Source organism: Maylandia zebra, linkage group LG15, assembly GCF_041146795.1.
Source record: "Maylandia zebra isolate NMK-2024a linkage group LG15, Mzebra_GT3a, whole genome shotgun sequence".
NCBI lineage: Eukaryota > Metazoa > Chordata > Actinopteri > Cichliformes > Cichlidae > Maylandia > Maylandia zebra.
The window spans coordinates 26,298,118-26,316,396 of record NC_135181.1 but is presented as its reverse complement, the minus strand read 5'-3'; the positions used below and the strand labels follow the sequence as shown (position 1 = coordinate 26,316,396).

At 47.0% G+C, this 18,279-nt stretch overlaps 1 protein-coding gene across 3 annotated transcripts in view; it reads right to left on the bottom strand.

The window, feature by feature from the left end:
- tiam2b (TIAM Rac1 associated GEF 2b) overlaps positions 1 to 18,279 on the bottom strand; it is a 47,014-nt gene that overhangs the window by 6,186 nt on the left and 22,549 nt on the right. For 2 of the 3 annotated variants that reach the window (XM_004561100.6, XM_076874212.1), the window contains exons 2-13: positions 14,180 to 14,338; positions 11,656 to 12,738; positions 9,157 to 9,625; positions 8,359 to 8,537; positions 7,027 to 7,251; positions 5,835 to 6,020; positions 5,604 to 5,747; positions 2,927 to 2,992; positions 2,714 to 2,792; positions 2,494 to 2,583; positions 2,035 to 2,259; positions 1,709 to 1,803 (exon numbers count right to left, since the gene is read on the bottom strand). In XM_004561100.6, coding sequence (XP_004561157.2) covers positions 1,709 to 1,803; positions 2,035 to 2,259; positions 2,494 to 2,583; positions 2,714 to 2,792; positions 2,927 to 2,992; positions 5,604 to 5,747; positions 5,835 to 6,020; positions 7,027 to 7,251; positions 8,359 to 8,537; positions 9,157 to 9,625; positions 11,656 to 12,732 — 2,835 coding nt within the window. In that variant the 5' untranslated portion in view covers positions 12,733 to 12,738; positions 14,180 to 14,338. The remainder of the gene's footprint in view (positions 1 to 1,708; positions 1,804 to 2,034; positions 2,260 to 2,493; positions 2,584 to 2,713; positions 2,793 to 2,926; positions 2,993 to 5,603; positions 5,748 to 5,834; positions 6,021 to 7,026; positions 7,252 to 8,358; positions 8,538 to 9,156; positions 9,626 to 11,655; positions 12,739 to 14,179; positions 14,339 to 18,279) is intronic. The other variant, XM_012921821.5, reaches the window with a different exon arrangement.

Genomic DNA, 18,279 nt, shown 5'->3' with positions numbered 1-18,279 from the left:
GTCTGAGCGCCGCTGCTGCTATGACCCTGACTGAGGACGAGCTGCTAACCAATTGGCTGCCTCATCCGTCATCATAATCTGGGCTGCCAGCCTCTAACGCAGCGCCGACAGCCTGATGAATTCTGAGCTCCAATGCACTCACCCTGAAGCTGCAGAGCTTTTGATAAGCGGTGAGGAAGCGTCGCTGCACTTTAAACTCGAGGAAGGAGGAGTGCCCTGAGATCTGAACATGTGGGGAAAAGACTGCCCAGACATGTTCAATTCAACTGTTCATGGAGGTGAGGAGCAGTTTCGATGAGGAACTAAAGACCCACCTCCAGGTTTCAGCAGAGCAGATAATGAACTGGAAGATGATCAAACACGGGATATTAATGTGCAAATAAGTGCATCAAAGGCCTAAACAGCAGCAACTGGTGCTTGTTTGGAGTCGAGTTGAAAGAAACCAATGAGTCTTTGGATGGTCGAGAGTGCAGGATTGACCTTTGACTCCAAAAACACTGAAGATGAAGATCTTTAGGTTAGCGCGATCACAGCGTGACAGTTTTATTAACTCGAACAATCAATTAGTTCATGAAGAATCAAAAGATGCTGTGTAAACAGAAGAACCTTTTAACAGCTTCACTTTTGAGCTCCAGGACTTGTTTTTATCTTAATTTTTTAAATCAATTAATTATCTCTGCTTTTTCAGGGTGATTATAGTTGATTTTATCTCACTAATTGGAATATTAGCCTCAAATATTTGATGTTACTTGATGTTTCAACAAGAGGTTTCCCGCTCCTCCAGGAGGATCCTCGTCAGTCCTAAGGTATCTAAACTGTTTCACGAAGGAGCAGCTGTTTGACTCTGAGCCGCCCGGGACATCTGAGGCTGGGATTACTGTCCTGTGCTGACATTCTCTCAGGTGGTGACTTGTTCCTATTGTCCTACTTTCTGTCTGAGCAGGTACAACATAGTCCTGTGGGCGTCTGTACACGTAACGCTGTGATAGTGGCGTGTACAACCGTCTCACACTGAGAAAATCTAAAGCACAGAAAACACTTGTGATCATTTCCTCTACACCAAGTTTCAGCTCTACACCAACCAGCAGCCCGTTTACCAGCAGGACGACGCCGTCAGCGGGACGCCAACAGCCCAGGCAGCTTGCCACCTTGTCCAGGAGCCTCAGCAGCCGCTCCAGGAGCCCCACCCCGGTGAACACCTCCCTTCCATCCTCCTCCTCTTCCTCCAGAGTCTCCCAGTCCTCCTCCATCGGCAGTACCCAGCACAGAGCACCCATGACAAAGGAGTGAAACAACGACGAAGAGGATCAGTTGGGGCCGGAGGTCACCTGATACTCCTTCCGCCGTCGTCAGAAATGAAGAGGCGGTCAAAAACAACACCTACAAGTTGTGTTTCTCCAGGGAAAAACGTTAATCCCTCAGCTCTGACTTTACAAACACTCCTGACTGTGTAAGCTGGATTATCAGGCTGACCAAAGGTCATGTGCACAGAGGTGGGGGGTGGAGCTCCAGGAGGCACAGGAGGATTTCTGCAGGTAAGTCTGAGCTGCCTTCTTTGGAAACCAATCACATCCTCATAAAACTTCTTGATTTCATATGACGGGGTTATCGCCGATCAAAGCAAAACACAAGTGGCTTGGTCATGAATAACATACAACCATTTAAAAAAAATCCAGATGTTCTCAGACTGTCACAGACTGAAGCTCACCTCCTCTGAGGGCTTGGTGTCCTGAGGTATCCTCGAAGAAGTGTCATCGAAAACGGGAGGCAGGATGCTGTCTGCATCTGTGATGACAGAGGAATCTGTGAGATGAAGAAGAAATGTGATCTGTGATCTTTACAGGAGAACTCCTGCTGCTTTAACTGGCCTTCACAATAAAAGCCTTTGATTCTGGTTTCTGTAAATGAATCTGATCAATAAAACAGCTGTGACTAAAATGGTTGAGTTTATATTTAAAACTGGAAATCGGTTTGATATAAATGTGAAATGTGTTTGAACATTATGATGCTGTTACCAGAGCGTCTCTGCTGTACCTGTGATCCAGGTGTGGATGTTCGTGGCCGGTGGTTGGCGGCCGGGGTGGAAGGGGTCAGCGTGGTCGGGCCAGAGGTCGGCAGGCTCTTCGGCCTCAGGTGACTCATCCCTCCTCAGCAGCAGCTGCAGCTTCTGATGTCTGAAGAGACTCTGCAGGAGGTCCAGGTCCAGTCCAGACACAGGAGCGCCGTTAACAGCCAGGACCTCGTCTCCGGCCCTGAGGCCTGATTGGAAACAGAAAAATTAAACTGCATCTTTTAAAGTTTTTTAAAGTTTCTACATTTTTTAAAATCCTAAACACAGACAGGGTTTTTCCCATTCTGGAGGTGTAGCGCTGCACAGGTGACAGCCTGATAGCAGAGCCTCGAGCGCCCCCCGCTGGACACCTTCAAAACCTCAAACTGTCAGAAATGCAGGGTCTCCCTCAAAATAAAACCTGAAACCGTTCTCTGTTTTACCGTCTCTGGATGAAAGTCCCAGCGGGTCCACCTCGCTGACAAAAACATGACTTTTTCCCGCTCCGTCCACGTGACCCGTCACTGCAAAACCTGCAGATTCACAGAAGAAGAAGCACATCACACACAGGTAAATATGCTTATTATTTATCCTCTCAGAACACAAACCAGTCATGTTTTTATACGAATTTTATTTATTCAGTGATGAGTTTTTCTTTCTCACCGAAGTCTTTGTGGCCGTCAGGTCGACAGATGTTCAGAGTAAAAACACCAACAGCTGGAAGCTGCTGTTCATCACGCAACTGAAAACACACACAGAGGAGTGAACCGGGAGAATGACCTCGCAGGAATCATGTGAATACAAATCCAGTAATTATCATCATTCTGCCCGCAGAAAAAAATTAAAGAGAAGTTGTAGGTAAGTCAGTGAACACACCGGCAGATCTGCACTATGACCGGCAGGGGGCGCTGCCTCCATCTGTTTGGGAGCGCAGTCCAGATTCTGCAGAAGAAGCACAGAGGAAGAATTTTACTTTCAATTAAACTTTTAACTCATCAGCACAGGTTTTAAAGGACTGAGCGACCTACGAGGTTTACCTTCAGTTATTATAAGCGATTAGCTTCTATAAGCTCTGATCAGTAAAATCATCAATGCATTTGATAAAAACATAGATAAACTGAAGCTTTAAAGGCAGAAAACTATAAAATCATTAAACTAATAGGCAGGTGATTCTTAAAATTCAGACTTTCTCCACAGGACTTAAAGCGACGAGGTGGACTGGAAAATAAGAAAAGCCTGTGAAGAATCCGGAGCTCTGATTGGCTGAAAAGATCACAGGAGATGAAATATGGAGACAAAAGGGTAAAGAGGAACAGTGGGATACAGAGGAGACACAGGGGGAGGAAGGAGGTTAAAAGGGGAGCAGAAGAAAGAAGGTGGAGGTCATGTGACAACAGGAGGTGGGGTTTGGTGGGGAGGTCATGTGGAGAGGAGGTGTTGGAGTCATCTCCTGCCTCCTGTGAAGGATTAACTCTCAGGAACAAAGAAATCCTGGCAGAATAAAACAGCCTGGAAGCTTTTAATTCTCAATCACCTCCTCCCCTTCCTTCTCCTCCTCCCACCTCCTCCTCTTCAGAAGGTTGTCCTCAAAAAGCTGTGCAGTTAAACAAACTGTCCTCCTCCTCTTTCTCCCACCTCCTCCTCCTTTTCCTCCTTGGTGAGTTTGATGGGTGACAATTTTGAACACAAGTATCAGTGTCACATCATCTTCCAGCTTGAGTCGTCTTTTCTCTGAGCGATAACCTGTTTCATATTTGCTTAATCAGCAAAAGATCAGTGACTCCTGCTTCAGAGTCGCTCACATCCACCCGAGTGTTTCCTGACGGTGCTTCAAAGGAGCGACGCGACTTCTGTAAGCGTCATGATCTTTAACCAGTGAGCTGCTTTCTACAAAGTCCACATAATGTACTGCTGTAGTCAAACACAAACACACAAACACAGTCATGACTAAAGACAAACTAAAAATACTCCCTCCTATATTTAAACGTAATTAAAAATGATAAAAGACTTGGGATGTTTAATTCTGTCCTGCATCAAAACCTAAATTAGCCCCAGGGAATCATGGGAAAAAATGAGCAGGTTGAGCTGCACTGAAATTACAGGTTTGTGAAGCCGCCATCAGCCTGCCTGGAGTCTGGGACCACCGACTGACACTGAACACATCGGCATCATCATCATCGTGGACTCGCATGCCTTTCCTCGACACCACCTTAAAACATCCACAACAGTCGTAACTGTGGTCTGAGTGGACGGTTGGACACAGTGAGTCACATGATGACTGGAGACCAACATTAAGCAGGAAACACTCGTCAGTACGAAAACTTCTGTTTTCTGGAAGGAATCAAGGATTTTACAGTAATGACCCCCACCCCCCGACATGGCAGTGAAATGGAGGCGGCGAGTTCCGGTAAGTGTATATCTCCTGCAGAGTTGACACAGCGAGCGGCAATCAGCTCCACATGTCCTCTAGTGGAGCTGCTCCACCCGGAAACCACAGCCTGCAGCATCAGATCTGATCTGAAAGCAGAACCGGAATGGAGATTCAGCTGCACACAAACATGCTGCAGGTCTGTCTGACCACAAGTGCTCAGCACAAAGAACAAGCTGCCGCAGGCTTGACTACGAACACCTCCATCAAGCCTGAAGACGTCTCTGTCCACAGAAAGACCTTTCTGTGTTACCGTCTGCTGGGCTTCAACACACAACAAGTAGAGGTGCAGCAGCTCAGAAGGCTTTATTACGCCCTACATTCATTACATTTCGAAGAAAAATGAATTATGGTAATAAAAAGTTGCTGGAAATAAATCATTCTGACTTTCAAGAGCAGGACAGCATACAAAAAGCCCTCTGAGCTCTCTGATTGGTCGGTTTTGTGTAAGATGAAATAAACAGCTGACTGATTAGGCGTTCAGCTCGAAGCAGGACTCTCAGTCGAACAAAGGCAGAATGTGGCTAGAATTCCCCTCACCAAGGTATCCACAGATGTTTGGCTCAGAGCGGGAGTTACTGCTTGGAAGCATCCTGCGCAGTTCCTTGCTCAAGGGCAGGAGGGAGCAGGTAACGTGCTGCGATCCTGCAGACGCTGCAGCTATGAAACTATGAGGCAGTTTTTCCACTGAGCGTGTATCGGCTCAGTTGAATTGCGAGAATCCACGACAAAGCAAAGTGGCGCTGACAGATTTATCCTCCGGACCCTCAGAGGCCAAAAATAACCCACTGTTTATCACGAGGGGACCGTCAGGAGCCAGGCATGATGGTAACTGCAGCTGGATGATGCACTGAGGAGAGGCTAAACTTAGCCTCGTAACGACAGATGACAGCACGCTTCTTCTGGGCTGTTTTTAGAGAGCAGAGAGGAACGATGAGTTCAGCCTGAATCAGATGAGCTGGTTTTAGTCGTCCATGTGAAAAGACTTCAGAGTAGAACGTTTCTTAAACCTGTCTCTGACTCCATGTGAATATTTCACCTTTCAAACTATTTTCAGAAGGGTGCACGCTGCCTCTCACCATACTACAGCACTGAACTGGACAAGAAAAGGGTGCAGTGTAATACCTGGTGAGCTGAGTGTTTGCCACCCCTGCCGCGCCTGTTGAGATCATCCAGGACCTTTAGGGAGGACGGCAGACCCCTCCTCCGGTTTCCTCCCGAAAGAGACCGGCAGCGCCGCCTCAGTGTGGCCTCTTCTCGGCTGCACACCTGTGAGAGTCCAGAGAGGCAGATTTGGTTAATTTCCTTCTTCCTTTCTTTTTTTAAAAAAAAGGGAAGCGTCGAGCCTCTACTTACCAGAGCATGGAAGGAGGACACGGAGAAGACTCCCAGGCGTCCCAGCATGCTCTTGGAGGGCCTGCTGGCCACAGCGAGGAGGCTCTTTGGGTTTGGGAGCTCGCTGCCCTGCAGGCTGGACAGGTAGCACCTGAGCCTGAACAGATCCAGGTTCAGTTTCTCCAGATTCTGCTCCCACTGCTGGATCTGAGCACACACAGGGTCACACATAAACACAGCTTCTGTATAAAACAATGATAATAACTCATCAGACGGCCATGAAAACCATGAAACATGGTCAGTGAGTCATGGCAAGGCGCTGAGAGAAGCCATCTTTTCTCCATTCACTCATCAGGTAAAGTGTATTTCCTGGGTGGGGCAGACTGCTGCTGCTGTCAATTCCTGCTTCAGTCTCTGTTGTGATGAAGTTATTTTGTCCCTTACTGTGTGATTATCACCCATTATCCCTCATCCCTCCATCCTGTCCTCCCTTTCATCTCCTCTCCTCTCCTCCCCTCCTTCCTCTTCTCTTGCTGGACTCTCTCCAATAAATCGAGGCTCTCCTTCTCCTCCTCTGTTTGCCCTCCCCTCCCTCTCAGTAAATGTGTAATTGAATGTTGAGCAGGAAGATTAGCCTCTAATCTCAGAGTTCAAACTGCAGCGCTGGGATCAGTTTCACAGTTCAGAGGAAAGATTAGCAGGCTGCTAAATGATACGTTCTCTGTCTGCACATTGCTGTCACTGGAAATTAACAACAAGAACAAAGAAACCCGCAAAACAGCCTGAAGCTAATCTGTGGCACAACAAAGTCCATCCACAGACTCAGAAACTGCACGTTCATCAAGATTTACTGACAGTTCTCCTCTTACAGCTGTTACCTGATGTCCGTTGAAGCAATGCTGATGAAACCTAACTGACTCACACTGATGCTGAGCAGAAAAGAAACCCTTAAACTGAAACACAGTCTGCTGCACAGTTTCAGGATCGTCTAATTTCTCTGCAACAAACACAGAGACAGCAGCAAACTTCAGACACTGAAGGTATCGTGAAGCTCAAAGACAACAAGGCGAGAGTCGGGTCTGATGTTCATGTGTGCTTCACTCAAAGATGGCTGTGAGGGTCATTCTAAAGCATTGCCCATATTCAGGACCGGTGTAGGTGATAATACCAACGTGCTGTCCGCCCTGACCGGACCACTTCTCCCCGCACTCACCTGGCTCTCCACTGCCTTCCTGCTCTTGGGCTCCTTGATGATGGACAGCTGCAGCTCGGCCATCTTCTTCATCTTCCCATCCATGTCAATCTTGTGGAGCAGCGAGCGGCTCTGAGAGCGCAGGAGGCGCAGTGTGTCCTCCTTCTTCTGACGCTTCACCAGCAGAGAGGCACTCGCCGAGTGGATTGCCGTCACCCAGTTCTCCAGGTCAGTCTGGCTGGTGGCCTGGAGGGCGAGACAAGATGGAGTCAGACAGATTTTAAGCAACAGAACAGTATTAAACTTTGAGCCTCCTGCTTTATTAACTCTGAATATTCAGCTGCTGATTGCGCTTTGTTTTAACAACAAAAACCTTAAATACAGAAACTTTTAAATGTAAATTTGCTGCTGAAAGCAGGAAGCAAGACTCAGTCATCCTCTGATGGTCTGGTTTCTGCGTTTAAGCAGCAGACTTAATGTCCTGATGTTAACAGCTGTTTTTGTTTACGAGGGGACGTGTGGCAGGGTTTAAAGCTCGCTCTTCATCAAGTCATCATCGTAAAGAGGAACATTTGTTGCAGTAATTAGCTGGGTGTCGTGATTCCCATTAGCAGGCTTTCAGCCTTCTCCGCTCGTCATCTTCAGCTGCTTTCAGCCCTTGACAAAACCTCCACCTCCTCCTCTGGGAGGAAGGTGATTTGTGTGTCTGCAGACTCTGCTGCATTAGTCAGAGTGACTCTGGGAATCAAGAGGAGCTCCTAAAAGTTTGAGGAGGTGATCACAGAAATAAATTATTAAATTACATGATGACATCACCTTTACCAACGAGAGTACAGGTAATAATCGGCCTCTCTTTTTATCCCCGCTGACCTCTGACATCCAGACTTTTGCCGCTCATGTCATTCAAGATCGACTAGAAGGAACGCCAGGAGTTCATCCGGGGCCTCGACACATCTGTGCCTCCTCTTCTTTGTCGGAGTAAAAGTAAAATCTACTCTTTGTTTGTCTGCTTGCTCCTCGGTGTGGGTGGTGTGGAGCTGGCAGCAGAGGGGGAAATGCTCACAGTCATTACCAACAGAAAGACACACAGAGAAAGTCCCACAGTGTGGATGTTTGTGGTGAGAAAACCAAATGCTGGTGTGACGCCACACCCCGTTCATTCACGCTGCTCACAAATGAGCCACAGCGATGGGAAAAAAGATGGAGGCAGCAGTTGGAGGAAAGCGATCACAGAATGAAAGAATGAAGAGAAAACCTCAGAAATGTCCCAACACCACAGCTGCTTATGCTGGTGCTGCATTCAAGGATACTCCAGTAAAATCATGTTTCTCAGTGTGCTGGCGGTTCCCTCACCTGGAACAGGTACACGTCTCCATACGAGTTGCTCAGACAGAAGACATGCTCCTTCCTTGGGTGCTCAGGGACGGCCTGGACGATGCTGTCATCAGCCAGGAGAGCGTAGCGAGGAGAAAGCTCCTGGTCGGCGCTGCCGCTGCTCCTCCCATATGTCTCGTAAAACAGCAGAGTGCAACCTGAACAGACAAAATCCATCGTTAATTCTACGTTAAATAGTTTATTTCACAGAGATTTATAAATTTTAGCTGTTGATGCCACAGATGGTAAAGACTTCAGTAAAATGTTTAACATGAAACAGAACACTTTTTTTTAAAATCAAGTTTCATTTAGAAGTGCCTAAACCTACATTCTCTCTGATGCCCAGCAGGGGGCGACTCCTCTGGTTTAAGAAGAAGTCCTAACCTTCTCTGTGCTGAGAGCAGAAGTGATAAATAGTTGTTGGTCGGTTAACAGTCAACTCAAAAACTACTCGTCAGTAATTCCTGAAACATGCTGAATCTATAATCAGCTGGCTGATTATAGACCTTCCCACTGCCTAACTGGAAACATCCTGGTTAATGTAACCCGAAAGTGACACTGAGGAACCTGGAAACTCACACTGTGCCTCAGGTGCACAAAGACTCTTTTGCTGCCTTGTATGCAGCATAAGCCTGGTTTCAGCTCTAGCAGAGGCACTAAAGGCATCACCAGACTTCTCCTACGCAAGTTTTCTGCCCTTCACTGAAAATAAGATCAGATCTAATCCTGAAACTTGAACTCAACTTTCTGTTTTCTGGTCCTTGCAGGCGGCCGTACCTTTCAGTGTGACCCAGTAGTGCCTCCACTTGCGGCGGGCGACCAGCTCCAGCTTTCTGTCCTTGTTAACAGTGATGAGAGGTTTGAAAGAGAGCCATCCGGCCCGCCGCACCACACCCTGCTCCTTCTCAAACAGGACATCCAGCTGCTCCCCTTCTCCCACCTCCACATCCCCATCTATCTCTTCCTCGTCCTCCTCACCCTCGTCTCCGTCCCCCTCTGATGGCTCCGTCCTGTCAGCCGTACTGCTGCAACCCATCTCCAGCTCCTGCATGAAGTTCTCATAGATGTTCTGCCGCTTAGCATCACTGTTCTGGTTCAGACTCCTGGAGGAGCCGCAGTGGAGCGTTGGGAACTGGTTGTGGTTCAGGGAGTGGAGAGGGTCGGAGGAACACAGCGTGCTGCAGCTAACAGCCCCAGCATTCAGTCCATTGATGAAGACATCGGCTGTGTCGGTGGCAAACGGCTCCTGCAGAGAAATCAGAGAGGACTTTATTTGACTGCTGTGATTCCGTCTGCGGCCACTAGAGGCACACAGCAGCCCTCAAACACAGCGCCCAGCACCAGGCAGTATTATTCCAAACCACAATTTTCCCCTCTGTTAGCATTAACGGGGTGTGAATATGCTTCACGCTGCAGTGTCAGCATTAAACAAACAATCCATCACTGCTCTTGAGCCAATAAGACAACCTGCTGGTTTTAGAGGGCGCGGGTTTGATGCCCGCTCTGACTTTACTTTAAACCTCCAACTGAGTGACTCGTCCAGGTTTGTGCAACACTTTTGAGCAGTTTTCCACATTTAACCGTCATTGTGAAGTGACAGTGACGACATGTGGAGACTTGCTGTTTATAGACAGGCAGAGTGAGTTGGTACAGAAACGCACAGTTCTTATCAGTCAGGGCGTTAAGCTGTTTGTTCTTTAGAGAAAATCTACCACGCAGGTCTTTTATTCCTGAGATAATAGTGGACTTAAAGGATCCTGGATGTTTACTGAAGTGCTTGTCCATGCAATCACTGTATCAAACTCCCCCGTATCAAACACAGTGCTGTGATTGGCCGAGCAGAGCCAAGCCCTCACGGAAATCTAAACAAGGGGTAAATGAAACGTAAGCCCTCAGATCGGTCTGGTTCCAGGTTCCCAAACATTTCTTTCTCCAGTGTCACTATGTGATGTTTTTGTTTTGGTGCTTTCCCATGAAAAGCTCCAGGAATTTTCCAAGAGATCAAAGTTCCTCCAGCACTGTGATTTGTTTTTGATGAGCGGGATCAAAGCCCCGGAAAGACTGAACAATAAAAAGTCCACTGTGATGTATCACTAGGACATCAATCTCAGAGAGCAAAGATGGATTCTCCTGTGACTGTGACACAAAGCTGCAGAGGATTTAAGCTAGACTGATGCTTTCAAAGGGTTTCTGTTTTGTTCCTCTGGGATTAATAAAGTTCTCTGATTGTAATTAATAATCCGGCACACAGACTGCGGCACTCCAGTGAAACGTTGACGCAGTGCAAAGAAAGCTTTTTGGGTTAAACATCTTAAAAACCTTGCAGACGAAACAAAGACAATCAAGAGAGCAGATAATAAAAGTTTATTCGTCAGTCCTTTGATGTTTGACGTGCATCTGGAGGAACTCAAGTGTGGGAAAACGAGTCCTCATGAGGTCACGCTGATGTAAGGGGGTTACCCAGGTTGTGGGGGGTGGGGTGTTTGGGGTTTCCAGTGTGAGGAAACTACATCAGCGTCTGATTTCATTATCCCCGTCATCATCAGCACTGAGTTAAAAAGCACGAACAACAAGCTTCACTACTCCAGCTCCCTCACTGCAGACAGGATGTGACCTCATTCTGCTGGCTGTAAACAGGAAGCCGGGCTTTTTTGGACCAGCTCTCACAGAGAAAGCTTACCATCAGATTACTGATGTGTGATGATGTTTGAAAATGGCGTTCGTACTTAACTCCATGTGTAATGTTGTTAGTCATGATGAGACTTTAATCTAGTTCGACGACTTGTTTAAGTCTGAGGATTAAGGAAGATATTAATTTTAAAACCAGTTTTAAGTTTCTCAGAATATATTAAAAAAATGATCTACTAATGAGTTTATAAAAACTTTTAAAGGTTTTGTTTTAGACTGAGTTTACTTTGAAGACATTTTAAGATATTCTGATGATCTTTATTGACCTTGTTCTTTCTTTCTTTCTTTCTTTCTTTCTTTCTTTCATTCTTTCTTTCTTTCTTTCTTTCTTCTTGTTTACAGGCTGTGATTATGTTCAAGTGATAAAAACATATACCTCTACTTTGTCAAACACTAGAATTCAAAGATTTAAAAAAATATTATGATTTTGTGCACTTTTATCAGGGATGTCAGTTCATGTTGAAAATCAACATTCTTAAATGTAAAAAGTCAGAAAACAAAAAATGATGTCATTTTGTCCATCATCAGCAGGTGGCAAACCACTGAGCTCCGCCCACAGCATGACTTCATCATCTTATTGTTTCTCACCTGGATCCTCCTCTTCTTCCTGCTCAGACTTCCTGTCCAGTCGCTCAGACGTCTGATTCGGCTCTTCAGGAAGTCTTTTCGGTTATTCCTGGCAGAGGCGGTGCTCGCAGACTCCACATTTCGGCAGGGCAGCGTGCAGGAGGAGTAATGCTCCTCCATATCACCGGCTGATCCCTCCTCTTTCTGTGTGACATCATCCAGCAGCGCTGCCTCCCCGGCGGGGGTCCCAGCGTCGGTGGGGAAGGCGGGTAGCGTGTTGTGACTGCTGTAAACCCCAGGAGCTGAAATCAGGCTGAAATCTGTGAGGTCCGGCTGCAGGAGCTCCGAGTCTCCAATGCCGCTATCCTCCGTCCGGCCAGAGGAGCAGGTGTTGTAACCTGCAGTTGCGGCGGTGAATACATTAGTCTCTGTGGTGGGGAAGAGGAGGCTGGAGCTAAATCCAGGTGAGATGTCCTCACCCTGAGCGGAGAAGAAGGTGTTGTAGCCGCTGCTGCTGGTGGCAGTGGTGTAGCCGCTGCTGTTGTCCGCGTTCTGCCTGCACACAAACACGTTATCCGTCAGCTCGCTGTTCCCCCATGGCGAGTCGTACCAAGAGCCATCGGAGCTGAGCGAGCTGCCGTTGCTGGTGCGCAGTGACACCTCTGCGCTCGTGGTGGTGGTTGCTGCGGCAGTGATGGCGGGGAGCCCACTCAGACTCTCTGGCTCCACCCGAGCTTTGGTGAACTCCACCCTCATGCTGCCATCTTTGCTGAGCAGCACCTTTGGGCTGCCGCTGCTTTCCAGAGACGCCCGCTCACCCCCCCCAAACTCCCCCCTGCAGAGCCTCTGAGGAGACCCCCCTCTCAGCTTGGCGCCTCCTCGGGCCGCTTTAGGGGCTGGTTCGTAACGCCATGAGGTGTAGGGTGAGCTGGCCATTGGGTGGTTCAGGTAGCTTTTCCCTCGGCTCCTGCAGCCTCCCTGGCTGCTCCTCCACCAGCTGCGAGCCGATGTCACCTCCTCCCTCCTGGAGGAAAACCTGAAGGAGCAGGAGGGCTTGGCAGGGGAGACGAAGCTGCTGTGGCTGTCTGCGTTTCCCATGATGACCTGGAAGAGGATGGAGGAGGATGACATCATCAGATGTGAGGCACAAAAACGAGCGACACAACAGCCAGGAAACAAACACACACACACACACACACACACACACACACACACACACACACACACACACACACACACACACACACACACACACACACAGCATGTATTAAAGCAACAGAGATTTCTACACACAATACTACATTAAATATTACAGTCAGTACTAAAATACTACATCAAATACTATGGGCAGTATTATAATCAGTCCCACTGGAAGCCAAAGATGAGTTAAAGACTCAGTGACCCCACATTTGTGAACACACATTAAACATTCACTCATTTACTGCAGTCCATTCTCAAATGCACAAAATAATTGAAGCATCTAAACTTCCTTCTTCCTTATCACAGCAATATTACCCAGATGTCACATGTTTATTTTCTGGTAGATTTGCAGATGATATTTGTAAGACAGCCGTCCAGCTGCAGTTCCTCTGGTGGCCACTTGAGGCCGGCTTCAGCCATGAGTCAGTGCCTCCCATGCTAAAAGCCTGTGGACAGCTCGCTGTATTAGCATGAGCCGATAACGGAGGTCATCTAAACGGTCAAACCAGCTCTACAGACAAGTGTTGAGGCTTTAAAATGCAAATTTCAAACCATCAAAAGACGACGATTGCTCAAACACACACACAGAAATGATCACTGCACCGTTTCTATCAATGCGACATCCTGAAGACCTTCAGTGCACCAGCTGGATGTATACACACTGCTGTTTGCTGATGTTAAGTCACATGACCGGTTCCTTTATCACCCTCAAAGACCTTTAAAACTGTGATCTGACTGAACACCAAACATACGATGGAGCTTCATCACGGACATTAAGCACACAGCTAACCTAATAGCTGCCTTCAGGTGAACCAAGGAAACTAAGTTTGGACCAACATGCTTATATTTGCTGTGTGTCAAACCATTTTTACACGTTCTCTGAGTGAAGTGACCTGAGCCTGCAGCATGACCCTTGACCCTGAACCGAGTCTGCACAGCTCACAGTACCACCTGCTGCTCTGACACCATGACTGCTGATGTGCTTCACATATGTTTTCTTCTTTATTCTGTGCAACCCACTATTCATTTTCACACATTCATTCACAACTTTTAAAACTAATTTTCTGAAATTTTCTTGCAAACAGCTTTGCTCACACTGCTCTGCTGCTCAAACTAAAAATGCAGAAAACAGCAGGACTATTTGGAGTTTTAATTTGAGACTCAGAAGACTAATGAAACTGCTCAGCAGAGCTTTGACTGTCGGACAATCAGAAAAATCAATTTTCACTGAAAGTGAAGAGGAGAGATCTAAATGTGACATTTCTTGTAAACCTTTAGGAACTAATCTAACGAGGACAGATTTCTGAAACAAAGTTTTTTTTATAAATGAATAAAGTTTTTTTACCTGTTTGTGTTTCAGACCCTCGGCAGCGTCTTCATCCTCCGTCCTGCTGCCTCCTCTCTCTCGTCTCTAATGAAGCTCTCTGCTCCGGCTGCTCTCGCGCTCTCCCTCCCCCTCTGTGTTAGTCTATGTGGATCGCCCTCTTTCTTCGTGCTGGCTCATCTGTTGGAGGAGAACAGAGAGAGGGAGGGGCCCGGTCAGCACACAGACTTTCCTTTTGTACGACTCCCCCACCCCACCCCTCCCCTTCCTCCCCTTCCATGACGTCTCCGCTTGAGTTTTTTTTCTTCCTGAAAACCAGACCCCGCTCCGTCCTCTGTTTATTTTGGTTTTCAGGAATGCTGACCAATTTTCTCCACGTTTTCTCTCTGTTTTCTCTGTGACATTTTTTTTGTAACCGAGCAGCAGGCTGAGGTCATCACAGAGGAGCAATTTTAAGACCCTCAGCGTAATCCCAGAGATCTGGCCGCACATTCCCACAGCGGGACAACAAACCGAAGGGATGCCAGTGACAATTACAGTCCTTACTGATTAATATGACCATCACCTTCCCCCTCAGCTCCAACGATACTCAGACCCACAGACGCAGCACATAGAAAAATCATTACACAAGTCATGTTTGATTGGAGAGCTGCTGAGATCTTTGTGTTAACTCACAGCAAAAGTAGATCAAAGCCTGTTGTACAAAAACCAACCAGAGAATCAAAGTGTGATGTTTATATTTCCAAACATGTGAAAAAGACTGTTTTCCACAGGAGAGTATGCCTCTGCCCACTCAACAGACTCATCACGTGAGCATGATCCCCAAACTGCCCAGAGATGCATCGCTTCAGTCTGCATGACAAAAACACTGTGTGAATGAAACGAGCCAACAGTTTGGGATCTAACAGCCGGCCTGTGTGCAGTGAGGCAGCAACGAGCTACTAACATCTGTGAGCAGAGGAAAGCTTTTTCTGTTTGAGATTATTATTAATTATTATTCCAAGATTCGTTTTTCCTGTCGTGTTTGCTCTGATTTCCACTGCAGCTGCACTCGTCAGCAGTGTCTAAAACCCCCCAGAAAAGACGAAATCATTAATCGTCTTCTGCAGTGCGATAAAGAGTTCCCTGGACTTATTTCCTGAGTGAGCACGGGAAGGGTCAAAGGTCATGGTGGACTTGATTTTCAGTGTGTACAGACAGCTAGCTCGGGCAGGACGACACCCATCCTGTCCCACAGGTCAGGAGGAAGGACGGGGGACGAGAGAGGAGAGAAGATGACAACACAACGCATTGCTGGCTCCCAAACGCATCGCTGACCTTTGACCTTTATCCACTGAACCGAGACGGAAAGTGGTGAAGAGAAACCTCGACAGCTGACAGATGAAGAGGGGCGAGAGAAGTTTAATTAGAGAGAGAAGAAAGGATTTAAGGAACCTCCCACCAGGTGTCAGTGTCCTGGAGCTTCATGAGCAAACACTCCGTCCGTCAGTGCTCCCTGGGTTGAGTCTGAGGAGGTCAAGACCCGATCAGATCAGAAAAATCGGATCAATCCGGCCTTCAACCGCCAATTCTTAAAGGTACTACATCTCACAGCACATGAATCTTCAAAGGACTAATGTTTGTGCTCATCATGGCTTCTGTCCTTTAAAATGTTTCTTTTAATCTGAAACAATTCATTAAGGGAAACTTTAGCTAATCCATCCACACACTGAGGTCTGAGCATCTTTGCTAACCTTAAACCCAATGGCACGCTATGAGGAAACAAGAGAATGATAAGGTCACTGTTTAGGATCTAAGTTATGCACATTTCATTTAAAAATCACAATAATTTCATGTTTATGTGAAGCTAAAGTGAGCCTTCAGCCATCCAGGTGGGTTAAAGCATAAAACACCCTCCAACGCAGAGGAGGAGCGACTATAAAGTCTTCTCAGAGACATCCAGCATCCCAGACTCCGAAAGATCTTTCATGGCTCATTTTAAGGCATATAAAAAAGGACTGAAGATGTTTTCTGGTTGAGGACACTGACAGAGTTTAGGACACGGAATATTTCAGAGGAATGACTTCATGACACCCACGTATGATGATGGTGGGCCTTCACCCATCACTCCCTCCTCCCACCTCCCCCTCCAGCTGGTGCTGTTTTGTGTCTTGCTCTTCAGACGAGAAGCTCTGAAAGGAGAAAAGTCTGCCGGAGACTTTTGTCTGCTTGTCCCATCGGCCATCTGCCGGCTCACAGGACGCCCCGCCACGGGCAACCTCTCACATTCTTCCAAAACAAAGATCCCTCTGACACCCCACCCCCCACACACACCCTCACCCCTCCTCAGGCAGGCGCACGGCTGCCATATTGGAGGAATTCATCAGATGTGCATTGAAAAGAATCTGATTAAAGTGCAGATTGAATCTCCTCTGAGTCCGTTTGGAGGAATGCCACCTGTTCACCAAACGCAGGTCCAACAGTTTCTTTATCTGGTACTCGTGACGAGACACGCAGACCCCACCCCCATGTTTACAGCTGAGCTTTTCGACTTTTGTTTTTACGTTTTACAAATGTAATTTTACTTTATGTTCAGCGTTCACTGTGATGGAAGCCAAAATGCACTGTACACACTTTCCAACGGCCACAAAGACACAAAGAAATTCAGGGAAAATGTCTCCTGACTTCGTTGGAGTAGAAAGAGAGTGAGACCTGTGCGGGTTTGTAGGTAGTAAAAAAAAGTTCTGCTTCACCATCAGCTGAGGATAAGCTGCAACCAAAAACTGTACATGGCTGCTATGAAGCCTCCTGTTGGTTCATGAAGTTCGCTTGTGAAGCTTCATGCTGGGTGTTTTAGCCACTGTGGATCTGACACTGCATACGGTTACAACCTGTCAGTCTCAAGGCCTAAATCCTCCCTTGGTGTTTGAGTCTAATGTGACTTTCACTTCCAAAATTAACTTCACTGAATCCACAGCTGGCAGGAAGAAGGCTTGAACTCACTGACCAGCTGTCTGTTTCTCTGTTTGCCTCGCTGATGATTGTAAATTGGCTGCAGGTGTGAATGTGATGGACAGAGTCTACTTTGTCTCTCCCACTGTGACATTTGCAATAGGCTCCGCCCCATCACCACCCTGAAATTATTGATTGACCAAAGTGTTTTTGAGCTCAAAGATCAGATAAGCAGGAGGCTCATCTTCTCATAGACTTGTGAGAGGAGTCCCCTGCTGAACTTTACACAGAATGCAGCATCGATTGGCTACGCCCATCTTTACGTAAAGTTGATGCTGCTTTGCTGCACGTGCAGAAACCCCCCCCCCCCCCCAAAAAAAAAACAACAACTCATGTCTGCATTACAATCTACGATCAGAAACAGGACAGACCATGACCGACCTCAGATTCGGAGCTCCCCCACTGCCAGCTGCTGGTTTCCAGTTCTTCATATGTTCAGATCACTTTGGGTTTCTGGTGATTTTAACATGAGTCAGACATAAGTGAGTGAAACAAACAAAATGTCCTGCCAGTGCAAAAAGAGATCCTATGAAGGAGAATGACTCAGAGCGAGCGTTCCTGCGTTTAACATCACATGTTAGGCGTTTTCTTTTCCCCTCCTCAGTGCAGAGAAGCTTTTGTGTTGAGGCTAAGGGGACGCAGGAAACAGGAAGTCCAGATCAGCCGTAAATAGCAGGAAACTGAGACGGCTCCTGCAGCAGTGGATACACAAACACGCTGCAAACACTCAGCTTTTGTACTTGATATGCTGATCTTTGCTTTTATTAATCTTTAATGAAGTATAGTATGGACTTGATGAGAGCCGATAGATGAGCCTTTGTGTGGGAAAGATTAAAGAAAGGAAATGATTAATCAACTGATTATCTGTAGCAGTCAGTTTTTCTTCTTTCAGACACTCGGCGAGGCCATCGTGTTTATGAACCGACGGATGGGAAAACGAGCACCATCCATCAGGCCGCTGTTCCAGCGCGCATCCCGTGAAGTGAAAACTCAATGGTGTAATTCAAACTTGAATGAAAAACTGCGCTCATATTTTAGTGTCATTTTACACACGTTTATTTTCCATGTACTTTTCAGTCCAGTGGTCTCAGCAAAGGCCTTAAAAATGTGCCGCAACTGGCAAAACACAC